At 30.3% G+C, this 20,212-nt stretch overlaps 1 protein-coding gene across 2 annotated transcripts in view; it reads left to right on the plus strand.

Annotated features, from left to right (window-relative positions):
* The window catches only part of alpha-Catr (alpha-catenin related), a 185,717-nt gene that overhangs the window by 164,591 nt on the left and 914 nt on the right, over positions 1 to 20,212 (plus strand). The window contains exons 3-12 of one of the 2 annotated variants that reach the window (XM_088190173.1): positions 13,243 to 13,421; positions 13,483 to 13,692; positions 14,576 to 14,722; positions 14,784 to 15,068; positions 15,129 to 15,386; positions 15,451 to 15,729; positions 15,801 to 15,976; positions 16,673 to 16,826; positions 16,889 to 17,095; positions 17,210 to 17,305. In XM_088190173.1, coding sequence (XP_088046299.1) covers positions 13,243 to 13,421; positions 13,483 to 13,692; positions 14,576 to 14,722; positions 14,784 to 15,068; positions 15,129 to 15,386; positions 15,451 to 15,729; positions 15,801 to 15,976; positions 16,673 to 16,826; positions 16,889 to 17,095; positions 17,210 to 17,305 — 1,991 coding nt within the window. The remainder of the gene's footprint in view (positions 1 to 13,242; positions 13,422 to 13,482; positions 13,693 to 14,575; positions 14,723 to 14,783; positions 15,069 to 15,128; positions 15,387 to 15,450; positions 15,730 to 15,800; positions 15,977 to 16,672; positions 16,827 to 16,888; positions 17,096 to 17,209; positions 17,306 to 20,212) is intronic. The other variant, XM_088190162.1, reaches the window with a different exon arrangement.

Raw genomic sequence — 20,212 nt, forward strand, 5'->3', positions numbered from 1 at the left:
TATATTAAATAATATTACATATATTGCAACAAACTATGCTGGGCGAGTATCGTTATTCTCTGAGTGGTGGTGGAGAAGCTGGCGGAGGGATGATGTCCAATGGATGGTCATCGGAGGTCTGGATGTTGGTTTTTCTCTCTCTCTCTGGCCTCGAGTCATCTCTGGTCTCGGACCTCTCTTCATTGGAGACCATCCTTTTAAGTATCAAGAGTTGCAAAGCTCGCTGATGAATCACAACTATGCAGTGACAATCCAGCCAATTTTTGCACTCGTTTCATCACCAACAAAACATGTCCACGCCTCTAGAAAATGACAATTGCTTGATGAACATCTTTTCGAAGTCGAATGGTGCAATGGAAATATTGTGCATTTTATCGTCCGGTGATGGATTGTTTCCGTGCCCGTTTCGCAACAAAGAAATTTTCTTTCAATGCATCGGAGAGTAATTATGTGTTATTTATATGAAATCTTTTTTTCTGGACGTAACGAGGGCTTTTGTGTGGACCTTCCTTTACAATCTATTGTTAGGTTCATCTTTATTGTGTCGTAGTTACGGTAATTAGTGTGCAAGATTTAATTCCCTGACATAACTTTCTAATAGTTTAGAACAATAGAATCTTGATTTTCGAGCATAATTCGTTCAGGAAACGTGCTCGTATATCAATGCAAATTTTCAGTTTGTCTGTGTATTGATTTTCTCAATAAATGTAATATAGTAATAAATAAAGCTAATGTTTATTTAAGAACTTTTTCATGTGTAAAAACGTATCATATTCTCTAGTCAATGCTTTAATTTATTATTATATTATTATTATAGTAAATTAAATTTATTCTATGAGATTAAGCTTTCATATTGCCTCTAAAATGTGAAAATGAATTTAACATATCAAGCGAGGAAATTCATCTAGTTTATATGTCTTAAGATTTTCTAAATATTATAAGCACTTACTTTAATTTTAATAATTAATTAAGCTATGGATTTGTCTGGATTTAATATTAATCATTGCCTTAGAAACAAAAAATGGATCAAACACAAGCATTAAGTTCCGCCTGTGAAACTGCCAGATAGCTACTTTCGGCGATCGTTACCAAAGGGGTGAAAATAACAATAGTTTTTATTGCGTAGGGTAAAATGCATCGTCAATCGCACATCCTTTTCAGACAAAAATGTAATTGTTTTGGTACTTATATGTAATTATGAGTGATAAACATGGTTTGTGAAATATTAACAATTAAAAACGCAATTGCTTAGACCAAAGATCTCTCTTTCTTTGTTAATAAAAGTTTGTATTTATTTTTATTTATTTAAAATGCTCATTAAATGAGCTCTAAATTAATTGTGTAGGTGATTGAACCCCATAATAGTGAATTTCAAAAAAATCTATTGAATGTACATATATTTAAATTGAAGTATTTTTTAAATGTACATTAAATTGTAAATAAAATAAATATTACTTTTGATAATTATAATATATATTATTATACAATTTTGTGCTAATCGCGTAATAAATATGTCATTGCTTGGGCTTCCCGATAAAAATGTTTATTTAAATCAGTTCTTAATCAACTCTCTTCAGTTGAAAAATCATCACTTTTTTTAATATTTTTTCAGCTCTCATTAGAAACCATTTTTTACTTTATTTTTTATTGTTTATGTTTTTAAAAATGAAAAATCATTTTTAACCAAAAAACTTATTCACCACAAGCTAAAAAAATGTATTTCGTAATAGAGACTTTAATCATAATAATTAAACATTTAAAAAAATTGCCGGTTTTTAATTATTCTTTATTAAGATATTTAAAGTATTCGCTGATAATTGTAATGATATATTGCTAATTTTAAACACCCTGAACCAATCAACTCTAAAAACACTTGTGTATTACTTTTAAAAACACTTTTTAATGCGGAAATTGCAGAAATTACTCATACTTCCGAGTTAATATTATGCAGCTGTGGACTTTATCAATTACTGGTGTCGGATTTTTCATATCTTTAAAATTATATACTATCAAACGTATTTTTTCATAGTAATATTCTATGTTTAACTCACTAAGTTGTAGTCTTTACAGGCGTATTAGTAGTTATAACTTCATAAAACTTCATAAAACACTATTATTTTTAAAATTAAAATTAATATTTACATTGTTTTTTATTACAATAATTATATGTGCATGATCCTGTATTGAATATTCTTTTTTTTATCGCTTACTATTTAATTTCGAATACTATAAACTAACGGATATTTAGAAACTCTAGATAAGCCCGTTAATTTTACCTCTCTAGTTTTCTTGATGTTTTATATAAGAATACTTGATATGTGACCATAAGTCGTATCTAGTAAGTTTTCTCGAGAATTTCTCGAAAAAATGCCAAATCAACAATTCTTAGTTTTTGAGAAATTTGTTGATTTAAATTAAATTTATAATAATATTTTTAAATTTTTTGTGGCTGCTGCATTTTTTTAGAAATATAAATGTAAAAACGTTGGGTCAATGCCATACGTTTGAAAATATACATGCTTTCATGGAAACTTTTTAATATAGATCGAAAGCATTTCATTTTTTTATGGTGTGCCATGGCACACCAGTTATGTTAAGTTTGAAGTGGGGCTTTAAAAATTGTGAAATTTTCAGTGGAAAGGCCCAAAGATTTTTACAATCTGCCGATTCCCATGCAAAGAGGTTTTTTTTATCTGTATATATCCCAGTTTAATTTCACTTTTTTGGTCTCAAAAACGTATTTATCTAAACTGTTTGAAAAAGTGCACTATAAAATAGAAAATCCTAGTCATTTATCAACTTGAAAATAATAAATCGACTTTAATTTTAATAAAAAAATCTTTAACGTCTACAGACATGTCTTGCTGAAAATAAGTATTAAATAGAAATATTCGTTTAATGATAATTTTACTGGAATTCAAAAGATTTATTTTTACCATTGTGGGTTTAATAAACTTTACGTGTTGTATTGTGCGTGCTCATTAATCTATGAATATACTCATTAAAAATATAAAGTGTTTTTTAAAGAAAAATAATAATATAATATATGGCATTTTTTTAAGTACTTATACAAATAATATATTGCAAATTTAATCCACGTCACGCTACGCATTACCCTGAATACGTATATACACACGTACACAGTAAGAAACTCGATACTTTTCCTAATACCGTTCGACCGCCACTTATGTTACAAATTGACTCCATGCGATAAGCCCCATTGTTCTATAATTTGCGAACCCTCAATCAAACAATTATTCGCCATAAATAAATTATTTATTTGCAGAAGTAGGCGGTTAAATCGCAGCGATAAAATAATTCGTTTTAAATGCACTCAATTATGCGGTTAATGTACCGGCGGCCAACTTTCTTCACAGTCGAAACTTTTCCTCTGTAAACTTCCCTTGTCGTTTCGCATTCACGACAAGAATTTTTTCTTTCCTCCGCAAGAACCGACTCGTAATGAAGTCCCTGAGTTTTGTCCCGTTGCCAAACGAGAAAATGAATCCGTTCTAGAGGGAGGAAATCACACAAGGGCGTCGAAATTCGCGGCGTTATAGCCAAAACGACTTCCGGCGGAGGACATAACATCACACAACCGTCTACCGTTTTGGCGCGGTCGCAAAATGATAAACAGACAAGGCATAGTAGCAATTTTTAAATAACATATACAGTTTGTTATATTTTTTGGTTATCAATACTCTGGATTACGAACATCGAGCTGGACCAGAGACTGCGAAGAGAGAAGCGGTGGCTTCTGCGATCTTTAATGGTCAGTCTCCTCTTGTTTAAAGTTTGTACAAACTTAGTAAGTCTTAGTTGAAGAGCTCTTGAACTTTCTGTTTTTCTCCGTTTCCGTGATGCCGGGAGACCAACACCCAGTTGCAGTCATCTTAAGTCACAGCAGACTATGTAAAGCTTACATAATGTTGCTAATGCACCGGTGATAAAGGCTTATGCTCGAATATAAATAGCGGGTAGAAATATCTGCGCTTTCTTTCACTCTTGAACTCTGAAGTGTGAATGTCAGAAGAAGTAATCGTTGGTATCCCGCGTTCCCGTATTAATACCCATGATTTTGTTTTCCCCTTTTTCTGTAAGACGACCACTTATAAAAAGGTGAGTTTTGGATAGTTTTTTTTTAACAGCCTGTTTGGATCGTAATCCCATACGTTATCTTTTATTAATTTTTAATCTTTCCAGGGCATGGCATATAATTTGACTTAATCTACAAAAATATTTTCTCACGGTGGTATCCCATTTTAATAAAGAAGTCTCTTTTTATCTGAAACTAAAACTTATTGTTGTATATTACATGCTTTTACCCAAAGGCTAAGAAATTTATTAATTTCTTTAACCCTTTGGCTACCGAAATCCGATATATCGGCTTTGGCTACACTAGCGAGAACTGCCGGATCCGACGGCTCCGAAATCGAAGTATTCAATACATTTTCAACCGTCTGTAGGGTAATTGCTTCAGGGGTATATAACATTTTTTCAAATATATGTTATAAATATATTATAATCATTATTATTTTTATTTATATATATATATATATATATATATATATATATTTATATATATATATATATATATATATATATATATATATATAGATGTATATGTATATATATATATATATATATATATATATATATATATATATATAGATGTATATATATATATATAGATGTATATGTATATATATATATATATATATATATATATAGATGTATATGTATATATATATTTATATTTATATATAAATATATATATATATATATATATATATATATATATATATATATATATATATAAATATATATATATATATATAAATATGTATGTATGTATATATATATATAAATATGTATATATATATATATATATAAATATGTATATATATATATAAATATGTATATATATATATAGATGTATATGTATATATATATATATATATATATATATATATATATATATATATATATTTATATATATATATATATATGTATATGTGTATGTGTATGTATGTATGTATATATATATATATATATATATATATATATATATATATATATATATGTATATATATATATATATATTTATGTATATATATATATATATATATATATATATATATATATATATATAAATATGTATATATGTATATATATAAATATATATATATGTATGTATATATATAGATGTATATGTATATATATATATATATATATATATATATATATATATATATATATATATATATATATAAATTTAACCGTCTGTAGGGTATTTTTACTTGAACCATTATTTAAAAATATCATATTTTATTAATTTACGAAAAGTTTTATTTACATTTTAAAAATAAATAACATATTATATACCATTGTTATCGATTCCTGTCGGAGCGCCGCCGCTCACATCTCGTAATTTTTAATACGTCATGCGATAATGACTCTTATTACAGCGTAAATACGAACTAAAATAACACACAATCGCATATTCATCATTAATTAGGTCAAGTTCGCTGCAGACAGCGTCGCACGTGCGACCGTATGTTTACAAACTAAAATACACATTTTGACTTTTTAATTATTTAATAAAAAGTCCCGGCAGTTCTGGAACATTTTTCCAAAAATGCCCGGCATCCAAAGGGTTAAACTATAATATAATCGACGTTTTTTATAAATCATTAATATTTCTTACGTTAAAAAATCACAAAAAGCAAATTTTTAAGACTATTTATTTTTTTTAAATTTGCTACGTATTTCATTAATTAAATATTTTATAATTCTTATTGGCAAGTTAGCAATGAGACAACGGTAATCCGCTGTAGACGTTTATTTGTCTGGTTAGGATTACATAGTTATATTATGGTATACTGACGCGCTGATCGGCGAGGCGTCGACCGGCAGATGACGTTTTTCTTTACGCTGTAACCCACCCCCTTTAATTTTTCAATAGAATTCTTACCAACTGTTCCGGAATCAACGGCAAAAAATAATATAAAGTATTTTTATTGTTAAGTTTGTAACGAAAATGTTTCATTTATTTTTATAAGGGATTTTTCGTCTGAATCGCAACAAATTGAAATTTGTAACGTTTAAAGCGCCATTATCTTTCAACAGTTTCGAATAATAAAACTTTTACGTCGCAAATTTTACGACCGGCCGACGAAGATCTAGACTTCGCCCAAGTTATCCACATTTACGACCGAGACACGTTATATTATAGTAACCCATTAAGTAACTACTGTGACAATTAACCTATAAATATACGTTGTTTCTAACATTTGCGGAATAAGTCGTAAAAACGATCTGATTAGGACAGTTTAACGATGGTTTAACGTACAGTTTATTCAATTTTTTTATCGTCGCTATCAGTACGATATTTTGATGCAAATTATTAATATCTTTGCCACACTAAAATGGCTTTTTATAATAACATTTATAATCAGTAAAATGACTATTGGTTATAGACAATACATTATATTAAAAGCACTTTATTGCTAGAATATATAGCTGGTTCTTTATCTATAGCGATAAAAACACCCAGATATAATTCTCAGTGAAAAATTGATTTAAGAGCATAATTCGTTCTTGTATTTTTAAACTCTTGCACATCAAAGAAAATTTTACCGTAAGAGATTATAGAAACTTAATTTAATATTTATATTAAAATGATTAATCCAAATTATATTTTTGCTTATTAAAATGTATTATAAAATAATTTAATTTATTACTATCTTTGCTGCTTTTCATTGACAGTTCAATGAAATATTTTTTTTTTTCGTGAATCTTAAATTTTATTGAACTCATAATCAACAAGACTTTGAGTGGCAAATTATTTTCCCAAAAGTATGTCTTCACTGTAAGAAGAATCATTGGCTCAATTATGAAAAAAGTGGCGTAAAAATTGTAGTTGAAATGTGTCGGTAACATAATGTTGAGTATCAATGGCCATATGATTGGGATGTGTCTAAAAATACTAAAATATATATTTGCTGTAGCTTTTGAATGAGAATGACACATAAGATCTTATACGGGGTTATATTATTTTATACACGGATGTGTGTGGAATTTCGCGAAATGAGCTTTTTCTTGGCACATAGCGTTTATGACGGGACATAATGCTGGCTTAGCATAACGACGACATAAATTCGGCAAACGCGTAAACCGTCGTTAGATTGCAGAGTAGAAATGCACGATAAGAGTGTAGAATGAGGGGGTGGTTTTCAATTTTCTCACCCGTGTCAGGTCGTCAGAATGTCTGAGGGGTCGATCGTTCATTCCGCGGCACCTGCTCTTGAATTATTCAGCGATAATTAAGCGCAAATTTGTGGTTGTAAAAAGTTGTGTGGGTTTAAAGAACACGCACGAAGTAAATGCCATGCCATACATCTATCTTAAAAATTTATAATAAAATTGAATCATTAATTTTACATAATCAATATAAATGTGCATGGCATAAACAACCACAAAACTTTTGGGGACTTTTTAATTATTATTCTCAGACCTCATGACTTTCATTCTGCATAAAAGTTATGACTTTGTTATTCAACAACTATTCTGCATAATAGTAATGGTTTTGCAATTCAAATTATCTCTATGCAAATATTTCAGTGAGAACTTTGAAAAATACTTGCAAGCAACAGCTTTATCCAATACAAATTAGTTAAATCTAGCTTTAGTTTTTTAGTATTAGATTTTTCTAAAAATAGTTTATTTGGTGGTTCTAAAAAATCAAATAAGCTCTTATAGTTAGTAATTTTTACAACATACAGTATATTTAATGTATTTTTTAAATACGAGAATAAAATATAATTGTCACTATTATTACTTCAAATTTAATTTAATTTATGTCTAGAGTTTAATTATAAACCTTTCTTCAATTTTAAAAAAGTTTTCCTTTGAATTTGTAAGTATAAATTATAAAGTATATGTATTATTGGTTTAAACACTACCTCAAAGTGTTTCAAAGAAAATATTAAGTGTTCATGAATTTCAAGCTCAAACACCTTTCATGCTAAGTAAACTAATTTATTCTCAGTTTAAAAATAACTTTTTCGTGTGTATGATTATACGTGTGCTTTTTAACAGTATTTACTGTATGAGTAACACAATATATAAGAGCATACATTTCCAAAGAATTATAAATAATCTTACTTAAAAATTCATTGTGGGTTTTTATTTGCGTTCTTAGGTAGATTCTCTTAACCTAATACGTGTATTTTGTAAATATATGTGCCTTTTAATAACTTTGAATTGGCAATTAGTAGGTTTATCATTTTCCTGAATAAGATTTTTCTTTGTGGTTTCTTCTTCTTATTAAAATTATTAGCACATCAATTGTGTTTTTTTTTTATTATATAATAGATACGTTGTTTGTAAAAATCTTTAAACGTGGACAAAAAACGATCTGTCAAACTTATAAGAGGTAGTAATATGGGTATTAAAAATAAAGTAAAAATATATCATCTTCTTTACATTCAATATAACGAATTTTCAGTACAACGAAATTTATTCATTGGTTCTGTGAGCTTCGCTTTATTGAGATTACACTGTACAATTTTTAATTTATTATTATCTAGCTAAGTTTTAAACCTATTCATGAATAATAAACAATATTTAGATTTATCATTAAATATCAAATCTAACGTAAATAATATAAAATGTTTTCTTCTGGCAATATTTAGTCAAGTTTTAAACCTATTTTCAAATGAACTTAAAATGTTAAATAGTTTTTTATAGATTATACCAGTTTGACTATCATTGAAAATCCTAAATAATAACGTCTTATTTGAACCATTAAATTTTTAAAAATCAGAACGAAGCAAAAATAATATTTAAAACCCAAAAAGTTGAGGCTCCGGTATTCGCACACTCGCTAGCTCTGGTACCTCACGACAGTGAGGTACCGACAGCTAGTACAGGCGGCCCTCGACTTTCGCACATAATTGGTTCCTGAAAATGTGTGCGAATGTTGAATGTACGAAAATCGAAGGAAGTAAAAATAAACCTGTCTCATCTACATTAAATATTTGGCTAGAGGAATATTCTAAATCTTCAATAGTTTTGGATAATTAGGAAATAAATTTTTTGCAGCATCTTTATCCGCATCAGCAGATTCTCCAGTAAATTTAATATTATGAAAAGAATACCTCGTTTTAAAATTGTAAAACCAACCGTTACTTGCTTGAAAAACCGTGTTAAAATATTTTTTTAATCTATTCTTCCAATCTTTGTGCAAACTAAGAGCTTTTGCTTGAATAATTGAAATACTCAGAGGGACATCTTTTTGCTGTTGGTCATCGATCTACGATGACAAAGATTTTCCATTTCATCCATGTTCTTTTTTTGCTGTGTTTTTTTGGAAATATATCATTAAAGATTGTGGAAATATATCTTCATTTTCCACAATTTTGAACGTATTCTTTAATTATATTTTTATTTTGCAAAATTAAACATATCGTAGACCTGTTTGTATCATACTAACGTCCAATTGAAGCAAAAGATTCACCGCTATCAAAACGTTTTTTAAAAAAAAAAATAATTTAAAAAAATTGTTTTTTTTAAATGTGCGAAATAGCGAATTGTGCGAAAGTCGAACGTTCGAAAGTCGAGGGCCGCCTGTATACCTAAATAGTATATCAAATTATATTTTTAACGGTATGAAATACATTAAAATACTTTCCAAAAGCAATTTGTACGACTTTCTTCCACAAAATAAATATGTTTAGTTTAATTACCCAGATATATATCAGCTGTTCTACGCCCGTATTTAAATAAAAGCAGTAAATTTTCTCCAAATTTGCATTTATCGCAACTACCACGCAGACTTTAATTTAAGACATTGCTTAAACGCTATTGTCAAATACGAGTTGTTAAGCAAAGTAAAACTAAAAAACATTTAAGATAAATTCGCTAGAAATTTGTAGTTTCAAATTTTTAGTCATAAGTTTCGTAAAGTACACTTACATTTTCTTACAGATTAGTAATATAAGTCGATCTCAAATAAATGGTTTAAAAATATGATTATAATACTTGCTGATGTTAGTCAGCAGCATATTTTTTTATTTAGACTCTAATTACTATTTTCCCTCACAGCTGCAGAAAGTGTGTTTATAACGACCATAGATCAATATGTGGTGACACATTTCCAATATGCATGCAGGTGGTCTTTTCACGCGATTTAGCGATTGATTTTGAACGTCGATAGCGATGAATAGTTAAATTCCATTTTCCAACCATTACTTACTAGTGTATGAGACGGTATGAGGAATGCACACACGCTATTTCGCATCGATGTATGAATTTATTATTAAATTTCTAACGAGTTAACTATATTGAAAAATTAATTCTGAGTTTTCATTAGGAAGCGATTAATTATTCAACTGATCTATCATGCGATCTGAATACTAAATTACTTGTCATTAAATATACTTTTAGCTAGTACATGTATACATATAATAATCTATCAATCTTAAAAACATTTAGTTTGAAACTTTATGTCACAAAAAATAACTTTAACTTTGAAATACATTTAACCTAACTGGCAACAAACCACAGTTGAAAAATTCCTGTTAAAAGTAATCTATCATATTTTTTCTTCTACTTTGTCCGATGTAATATTCTACAACATCATCGTGCGGTGCCAAGGGTGCAATTCCCTCAGTATTTTCCCCGACAGGGTCGCACAAAACGCTCCGGTATCAATATTCGTTTCCCGGCGACGTTAAACACGAGCCATAATTTACGGTACATGCATACTAGACAATGGGTCACCCTAGGGTCCAGTCAGCAAATCAGTAAATCAACTGCACATGGCGGTGCGGCTCGAGTTAACCAGTTAACCCATTTTGACATATGGCTTCGTTGAAACGACTAGAGCTTTGTACTCAATTATCCGTCGAAATAGACACATATCACCATTCGAATGTGCATTCCTCGCTTATTGCATTAGACGCTATTGCCATTTCTATGTCTTTGAATTGAGAAAAACTCCGATTGGAAATGCTAAGTAAATTTCATTTCCCAAACAATTTTTTTTCAATGCTGTTTGCAAATATTAATTAATGATATCAATGTTTCTTCGAAAATATAATTTCTCATCTTAGCTCAAAATTGATATTTATCAATTGTTTTAATCATAATAATCGTGAGACAATTGTCAATAACAGCTGTACAAATACAATATAATAAAAACATTAACAAAAAAGATTATCAAAAATAAAAATAGTCTTAAATTGTTTTGCGTTCTGCCGATTCTTATGCGTAATTTATTCTTATTAAAGCGGGTTCTTAGATCACCAAAGCAAAGATATAATCGCCGGCCGGTTAGAGTAATAGAACATCGCATATCGCATGCATATTAGGCATTAAATCGCCTTTACTTATGCAGCGTTATAAAAAGGGCATTGGTTGTAAACTTTTTTTAAATATTCGTACAAATTTAATTTTATTTAATAAAAAATGCTTTATAAAATTTCTCTAGAAAATAAAATTTTTGATTTGGTTATCTGTATAAATAAGCTTATACTGAGCTTAACTATATTGCAAGTCTTATAAGCGTATGGTGGGTCAATCGACTCACAACACAAACCATCCATTTAAAAAAAAAATTTTAACTTTTAATTTTTTTAACGGTATCATAAGGATATTCAAAATCTCTATTTTGTATTAAAAATTCAAGTCTATATCATTAAAAAAAAACAAATACTAGCATTAACTATATGCCAAGTCGCATAAAAGCTCGTATGGGGGCCTGGTCAATTTACCATAAGACTTATTTTTAAGAAAAAAAAATTTAATGCAAATTAAGCTTCCAAACACATTTACATTGGCCGCCATTTTGTAAAAAAAATTATATTTTTTTCATACAAAATGTATAGGGGTGCTCAGTAGTACTAATCTATACTAAAAAAATAGTTTTAAATCTTCAAAACCAAGCAATTAAGAGTGTTAACTCCTCTGCAAGTCTCAAAATGGCTCGTATGGGGGTCCGATCGAACTGATACATCACTTGTTTTGAAGCAAAAAACTATTTTTTTTATATTTTATTTAGATGAAGTTTATAGGTTTATAAACATTTCATATTTAGCGATCTTTTCGTTAAAATTTAAACCTACTGAGTTACCAGTGCTTAAGTTTTTAGTCTTGTTGCCATTTTGCAAAAAAATGACATATTGGATTTTGCTAGCAAACATATACAGGTTGCTTAAGAATTTTACACTGTCACCAAAATTCAACTTTAAATCTGTATAAATAAACTATTATATATTGCAAGTCTTATAAGCGTATGTATGGTGGGTCGATCGACTCATAACACTAACCATGTTTTGGAAAAAAATACTTTTTTTTTTAATTTTGAATTTTTTTAAACTGTATCATAAGGATATTCGAAAGTTCTATTTTGTATCAAAAATTCAAGTCTATATCTTTAAAAGAAACCATATACTAGCGTAGTCATCATCTGAATATATTTATTTGAGTATCAACATTTGATATATCGATGAGTCATCCCTTATCTTTCTATACCTGGAATTTTTGTTTATTATTGTTTGACGTAGTTTCGTGACTAGCTAGTGAAAAATATTTTCATGACAAGTCTCCACCTCATCTAAGCGAAATTAGACAATTACATGCATTTCTGTGACTTATTTTACTACGACAAGGTTTTAACGCTTTATAAATTAGGGTTTTAATTTTTACTACGACAGGTACTAACTACTAAAATACAAGTTTTAATCGCCGTATGAAATAAGGTTCAGATTTGTATTTCCAAAATCTAATTAAATGTATGCTTTTAATGATTATTCGAAACTTGATTTATGGTTTAGGTTAAAACGCCTTTTAATCGTTATAAATAAGACAGTTTGAAACTTACAGAGTATATTTGAGATACAGTTTCAAAATACCACATAAAAATAAAATAATATGTAGATTCTGTATATGTCACGTAACTTTTCGTAAGATAACTAAATTATTAAAAACTACATTTTTAGTGCAGTTGTGTAAATAGCCTGAAAACACAAAATAAACTGCAATTATCTTACAAACGTGGCTCAAATAGCAGTTAAATTTAAGAACCTAAACATCTGACATATGAATGATTCTTTGAAATTTTAATCGATGAGTCACCTCTTATCTTGCTGTGCCTGGAATATTTTTCTATTTTTGTTTTGCGTTGTACACAGTTGTTAGGCAAAGGTTTAAATTAAACTTTGTCTTTTCTTTTTTCAGGTGGTAGCATAGAAAGATTGTGTGTGGCAGCAAGTTCCGTAGTCGTCGGCGCTGAACCAGACCCCAGCGAAAGAGGAGCCATGGTTCGAGCGGCGCGAGGTCTTCTCGCGTCTGTAACGAGGGTGTTGCTTCTCGCCGACATCGTAGTGGTCAAACAACTGCTTCTCGCAAAAGATAAAGTAAGACCAAAATAAATATATTTTCAAATAGAACGAAGATATACATATAAATTAATTGTAGGTGGCGCGCAGTCTTGGACGCCTAGAATCGGTCACCAACTTTACGGAATTCGTTAAAGCATTCTCGGTGTTTGGTGCTGAAATGGTAGAACTGGCTCACGTCACGGGCGAAAGGCAAAACGACTTGAAGGATGAAAGAAGACGAGCGCAGATGGCTGCCGCGCGCCAAGTACTCGAAAGATCCACCATGATGCTGCTCACGTCTTCAAAAGTATTTCACGTTTTTAATATATTATATAAAGCCTGGTCTATAATAATGAAGGAACTTATAAAAGCAAAAATGTCTTTCTAATATTTTTCATGAAAAAAGTGTATCAACTTGTGACCTTTTTCTATAAATAACAGTTAAATGATGACTTTTTTACAAATGTTTTATTTTATTTGTAATAATTATATCTACCAAAAACAAACACAACTGTTCTTAAAAGTTTTATGTTTTTACAAGTTTACTTCTTATTAGCTTCGTTACTCACTTAAAGCAATAATCAAGACAATTATGAGCATTACAAAATATTTTAATTTAATCAAATAGTCGTGATATGTTCTTGCGCTGCTCTCTGGATGATCCGCTGATGTCTTTCATGTTGATCCTTCTGTGATCAAGTGTCACTTATTTTATAATGCTGGTTCAAGACAGCTCTAGCGAATCACAGATAAGGATGTTTGCAAGCCAATTGCATACATTCTTGGACACACTTGAAATGCGGTCACGCCTTAAGAGAAACGGTCACTCAGACGATTGGTAACCAAAAATGTTCAAGAACAAAAGTAATGTGCGCAGGGTATAACATATTGTCTAGCGCGCGTTCTTTCCAAATAAAGAGTAGTTTTTTTCGGAGGAACTCATTAATTAATAACGGATGTTCTATTAGGTGGTCCGTACAATATTTCCAATTATTACCGCAATTATTTGGTCACGAATTATGCCGAATGAATTGTTTTTTTACAGTTTTAGACCATTTACTGATGTCTATAGTTGATTAAAATAAATAAGTTGCATCTGGAATTAAATTTTAAAACTATATTTATTAGGATGGCCTCAATGTACAAGTATGTGTATGATTTATATAAATGCTGATGTGATTTATTTTAAGGCATGTTTGAGGCATCCCGACTGCCCATCTGCAAGAGAGAACAGAGATACTGTTTTTTGTCAGATGAGAAGAGCTATGGATCTTATACATTATGTAGTGAAAGACGGCGTTTTAGACTGTCAAGCATCGCTATCGCCGAGATCGCAGGTACTTATTTCATCCCATATATTTCTTTGGCTTAGCTTTGATATTTTTAATTAAATTTCAGGCTTGGGATTGCGAGGAAGGGATTAATTTGGGTAGTGTAGGCGAGAGAGGCACTGTGTGTGGGGCTCTCAGAAGATTAGGACATTTGGTGTCGAGAGCGAGAACATCGCATGCAGGACCATTACAGAGAGAGGCTCTATCTAGAGCTCTCGATCAGCTGATCGAGAGAACTCAAGATTTTACTGACTCAGCTTACACTGGTCACAATTATAGGCAGAATATACTTTTGTTGTGCGATCGAACGAAGCTCGAACTGAATCAACTTCTTAGGGTAGCTGTTAATATGGTAAGCGGTACTGAATTACGATTTATTTGTGATCATGTATAATTTTTGCTTGAATTCTAGGATGATGCGATGCACGAAGGCATCGATTATATGGCAGAAATGGAGGCTGAACTGGACGTGGCATCAGCGGGTGCTTTAGAAGCAGCTCGCGCTTTATGGGCCGGTTTGGTGGAAGCGACTAGAGGGCAAGCAGCTGAGTTAGGAGCTGCTGCTGCAGCAGCTGGTGCAGCCGCTAGAGCCCTCTCTCATCCCCTATCGCCAGCCAGACTAAACCCTCATGCCGATGCCTTACTCGAACACATTGATCATATTTTAGAAGTATGTTTACACCTCAACTAAAATGCCTCAAGAAAGAGCATCTAATCATTTTCCAACCTTTCAGGTATGTAAGCTCTTAAGACATATTGCCTTATCGGAGACTTTACAAGTGATGGCCAAATTCACCGAGATCAACCTAAGGATATACGGTCCTCAAGTAGTGACAGCGGCGAAGACCCTAAGCCTTTACCCGTCTAGTAAGATAGCTAAGGAAAATCTAGAAGTCTTCGCAGATATGTGGCAGTGGCTTTTATCCGACGTCACATCCGTCGCTAAAGACGTTTTGGAATTAGCGCAGGGAAAGCCTGAAAAGCAAGTGTATATGTCGTTACCAAGACCAGGGGTGAGTTGAATCAATTCTTTATATGCTCATCTTGAAGCAGTTTTGTTTAATATTTATAATTACACATACAGAAGCACGGAACAACGAGTAAACCGTTGAAAGCAGTTAGATTAGATTCGGAAGAACAAGCCAAAATAGCCAAATCTGGATTGGAGATGAAAATGATGTCTTCTGAGATGGACGCTGAGACTGATAAATGGCAAGAAAGTGGATCTGCTTTAGAAGAAAATAATGATATAGTCAAAAGGTTTGATATTAGCAGTGGCGGAACTCACACAAGCCATAGAAGTCTACATTATAATTTGCATTCATATTTATTAGATTTATTAGATACTAGTAATTTAGTCGGCGCCAGTTGACCACACTCTGGAGTTCGCCAATTATAGTGTGGGAAAGCGAGGGACCTCTCATGAGGTTAAAACCCAAACCCTTGAGGGGAAGTGACCTCTCGGGCTGGCCGTCCGAGGTAGAGCGCGAGGCACTACTAATCAGCCCTGAGGGTAACTGAGGGCCAAGGCTGCGACTGAGGCAACATATACATTCCTCGAATATCAGGGGGGTGGTGTTGTGACAAGGATGATACGCAATACACGCAGTGCAAAGCAATGCCAACGAGAGCACGTCTAATGGAATTCCGATAAAATATGTAGTACTACGGTGGGTGTGTCTCGCTCATCCGGCCGTCACAAGCTGGGTGCCCGCCCATAGGGTTGGACTCGTAGGCAGTGCTGCACGCAACGGATATCAAAGTAGCTATACACTTATTAGATTTAGTTTTTATCAATAGTAAAAAATAAGTTATAATTTTTTAACCTGATTATTAATTTTGTCGCATTTTGACACATTTTTCGATTCATTTAAATATTAACTTCGTAGTTCCACCACTGTTGTTTAATTATAAATTTGTAAAAGCTAAATTACTAATATTTATATTATTTTATAGAGCAAAGAACATGTCTTCTATGGCCTTTTCAATGTATCAATTCACTAAAGGAGAAGGACAGCTAAAGACGACACAGGATTTGTTCACTCAAGCTGAATATTTTGCTGAAGAAGCCAACAGATTGTACAAAGTCGTCCGACAGTTTTCATATCAAGTATGTTGCTCATTCATTTTGTTGAAAAGCCTATGGATTTTATTTATTTATTTTTATATTAGGTACCCGCCGGAAGCAATAAGAAACTTCTTCTAGAACTTTTAGATAAAGTTCCCACTTATGTCCAACAACTACAGTTCACAGTTAAAGATCCAACTGTCGGCAGAGCGGCGACTTTTAGTAAAGTGGATAACGTCATACAAGAAACGAAAAATCTGATGAACGTCATCAGTAAAGTGGTGACCACGTGCTTCGATTGCGCCAATAAGGTACTATTAATTTATCTCTACTATTTTTTTAATAAATTATGGTTTATCCCAAAAAAACAGTGACGTCTTATTTAATTATGATTTTGCATGCAAAATTTGTACTCTAAATTTCAGTTTGGTTTACGTATGCCAATTTGGGTAGAGCATCAGCGCACGTCGATTTTAAGAAAGTACGAAGAGACAAAAGGACGAAATTCCATGTTTTTTTAAGTATGAATGAATCATACCAAAGTTATAAATGCTTTCTAACTCACTACTAATCGACGTTTGCTACTTGAATTTAATTAAATTTAAAATGAACTATAATAAAATTAACGCATACATTTTGGGATAGCAAAAACCATGAAAAAAAACAAAAAATCCTCTTCTATCAGGATATAATCAGAACATATTTAATCTTATTAATGTTTTTTAATAATTGATTAAACTTATAAACTAATTTTTTTTTAAATATTTTTATTTATAAATTATATATTATAATTAAAACCAGATAATAGTAACTATCAAAAATTAACTTCAGAATTAATATTATTACATAATAAAAAACTGAGTTTTTTATATAGCTAATTTAAAAATTCATAATTATAATACTAAGCTTAGAGCTTAGCTTTAAATGATCTTTTAGTATATTAACCGTATTTATAAAATGTTTTAAAAAAAATATCAAATCTTAATTAAATAAAAATTAATAGTACGGAATCAGCACATAATTTTAACCTAGAAATCTTATTTTTAATGCAAAATCTCACTGTACTTTTTAATTGTATTCAAGATCAAAATTATTATAATATAATCGACGTATAGCAGTGCTTTATCGAATTTTAATGATTATGTTCAACATATGTTTAATTACAGCATCAAACTAATCGCTAATAAAGTTTTGCGAAAAAAACATCTAATCTGATGTGATCGATAAAATTATAAACCTCTTATATATTGAAAACCTTTAAATTAGTAAACATTTAATTATAATCCGTATTTATAAGAGATGCTAAGAACTTTTGGTTAATATTATATTAATATTGCCTTTCAGATATTATTTTATATATTTTTTATTAATCTAAATTTAAAATGTTATCATAAAAAAATACCAAAACGCACAAAAAAACACATAAATTAAACTTTTAGCAGAATGTATTATTGATTTCTCACCAAAATCACGGCTTTTTACAATAATTAATATTGAGTAGGCCAAGTTGCTTTTTGTTAATAATAAAACTCAAAGGCAAGAAGAACATATTAACCGATATAAACGAAGATCTGTGCTAGAGATGATTTAGGTTATTTTTATTTACCTAATATTTACCAGGCGCGTAAGGTGAGATACATTCCCTTTCGCTCGCTCGTGTGTAAAGTGACGAGAGTGAGTGAGAAGAAGTCGGCGTGTGGAAAGCATGAAACGCACGCCCTCATCTCTCTCACTCTCGTCACTTATCACGCGAGCGAGCGAAAGAAAGTGTATCTCACCGTACGCGCCTGATATTTACTATCTACTTATTTATATGGAATTATTTATATTTAGTAAATATTTTAGCTTTGCGTTTGCTATATACTAATACGTCCGACTAAAAATACTCCTCGTTTGTACCTAAACACTGGATACCTTTGATTTAAATAGATCCATTGAATTATTTTATTGGTAAAATTTTGAGCTATACCCAAGATTTCAATTCCATATAGTATAGATATTGGCTTTAGATTTCTATTATAAGTTTGTTCTCTAATGGCAGTTAAGACAAAACTACGAATCACTGCATAGTATAAAAGCTTCTTTTAAAAACAGTTTTGCGTGTTTTGACAATGAATTATGTGTTGCAAACTTTAAATCAGTACAAAATGTATTTTTTATTATTTCTGCTGCTGAAGAACATATCTAAAATTTTAGCATTTAAATTTATTATTTCAATGTTTTTTAAAATTAAAAAAAAATGTCTTAATAATCTTGATGTCTTTAAAAAAACATGAATAACAATAATTATCATCTCATTGTATAATTCGAGAATTTTTTTGAAATAATGTTAGAACCAAAGTTTTTCTTAATATCTTTGATAAAAATGCTTTAAATATGTTTTATAATTTATCTTACGTATTAAAAGTTATTCTAAATACATGAAAAATAATAAAAAAAATTAAGAACATTATAAAGATTGAAAAAGAATAGTTTTACTTAAATACATATTAACGTATACTTTAAAAATACATAAAATAAAGTTAAATATTATTATCATTACATAAAAATAATATCCTATTAAAATTCTCATTTTTAAAAGAAAACTATCTATCGAATTCGGGTATTATTTTCAATTTTACAAAAATCTAAAATTTTTGATTTTTAACTATTGTTTCATAAAAAAATAGTGATTTATTAAATATATTTTTAATACTCAGTTGAATTTTGCTACTTGTGTTAAAAAACACATTTTGTTTTTAGCATAAAACTTATACATATATGTTTATAAAAATAAACTTTTTTCCTATCTTAAATCATTGTAGATTTTATATATACAGGCGCGTACTGTGAGATACTTTCCCTTTCGCTCGCTCCCGTACTAAGTGACGAGAGTGAATGAGAAATAAGGGCGTACGTTGGATACGTTCCGCACGCCCTTATTTATTAATTATTGTTGAACACGCGCCTGATACTCAACAATAATTAACGTCTTCTATAAATATATTTTATAAATAAATCATCTGAGATTATTAGCATTAAAAAGATATATTAAATCTGAAAATTATTGTAACTTTCCGCACAGAGACCCTTTTGTCTTTAGTCTTACATTGGTTCTACCTCTGACTCATCCATCTGTGAAATATTAACCTTCATGAAAACTCAATGTTGGATGATCGTCCGATAATTAGCAATGATTGTTCGATGCGATATCATTAGTATTTCTTCTATGCATCTCGAAACATATAAAGAAATTGGTTAAAGGAGTTTTTGTAGTAATTAATGGCTTTCAAATGTTGTCTAAAATGCTGATTTCACTAATGTTTTGTTAAGCTTTCAAAACGCTATTGTTGAAATCACTATACTCACCAAAGTATAACTTGCTTAAGCATTTTGACAATTTCTTACTGAATAACATTTTTAACAACCATGCTACTGCCATTAGAGAT

This window comes from Plectrocnemia conspersa, unplaced genomic scaffold (assembly GCF_051122295.1).
Source record: "Plectrocnemia conspersa isolate PC_06_02 unplaced genomic scaffold, ASM5112229v1 ptg000001l, whole genome shotgun sequence".
NCBI lineage: Eukaryota > Metazoa > Arthropoda > Insecta > Trichoptera > Polycentropodidae > Plectrocnemia > Plectrocnemia conspersa.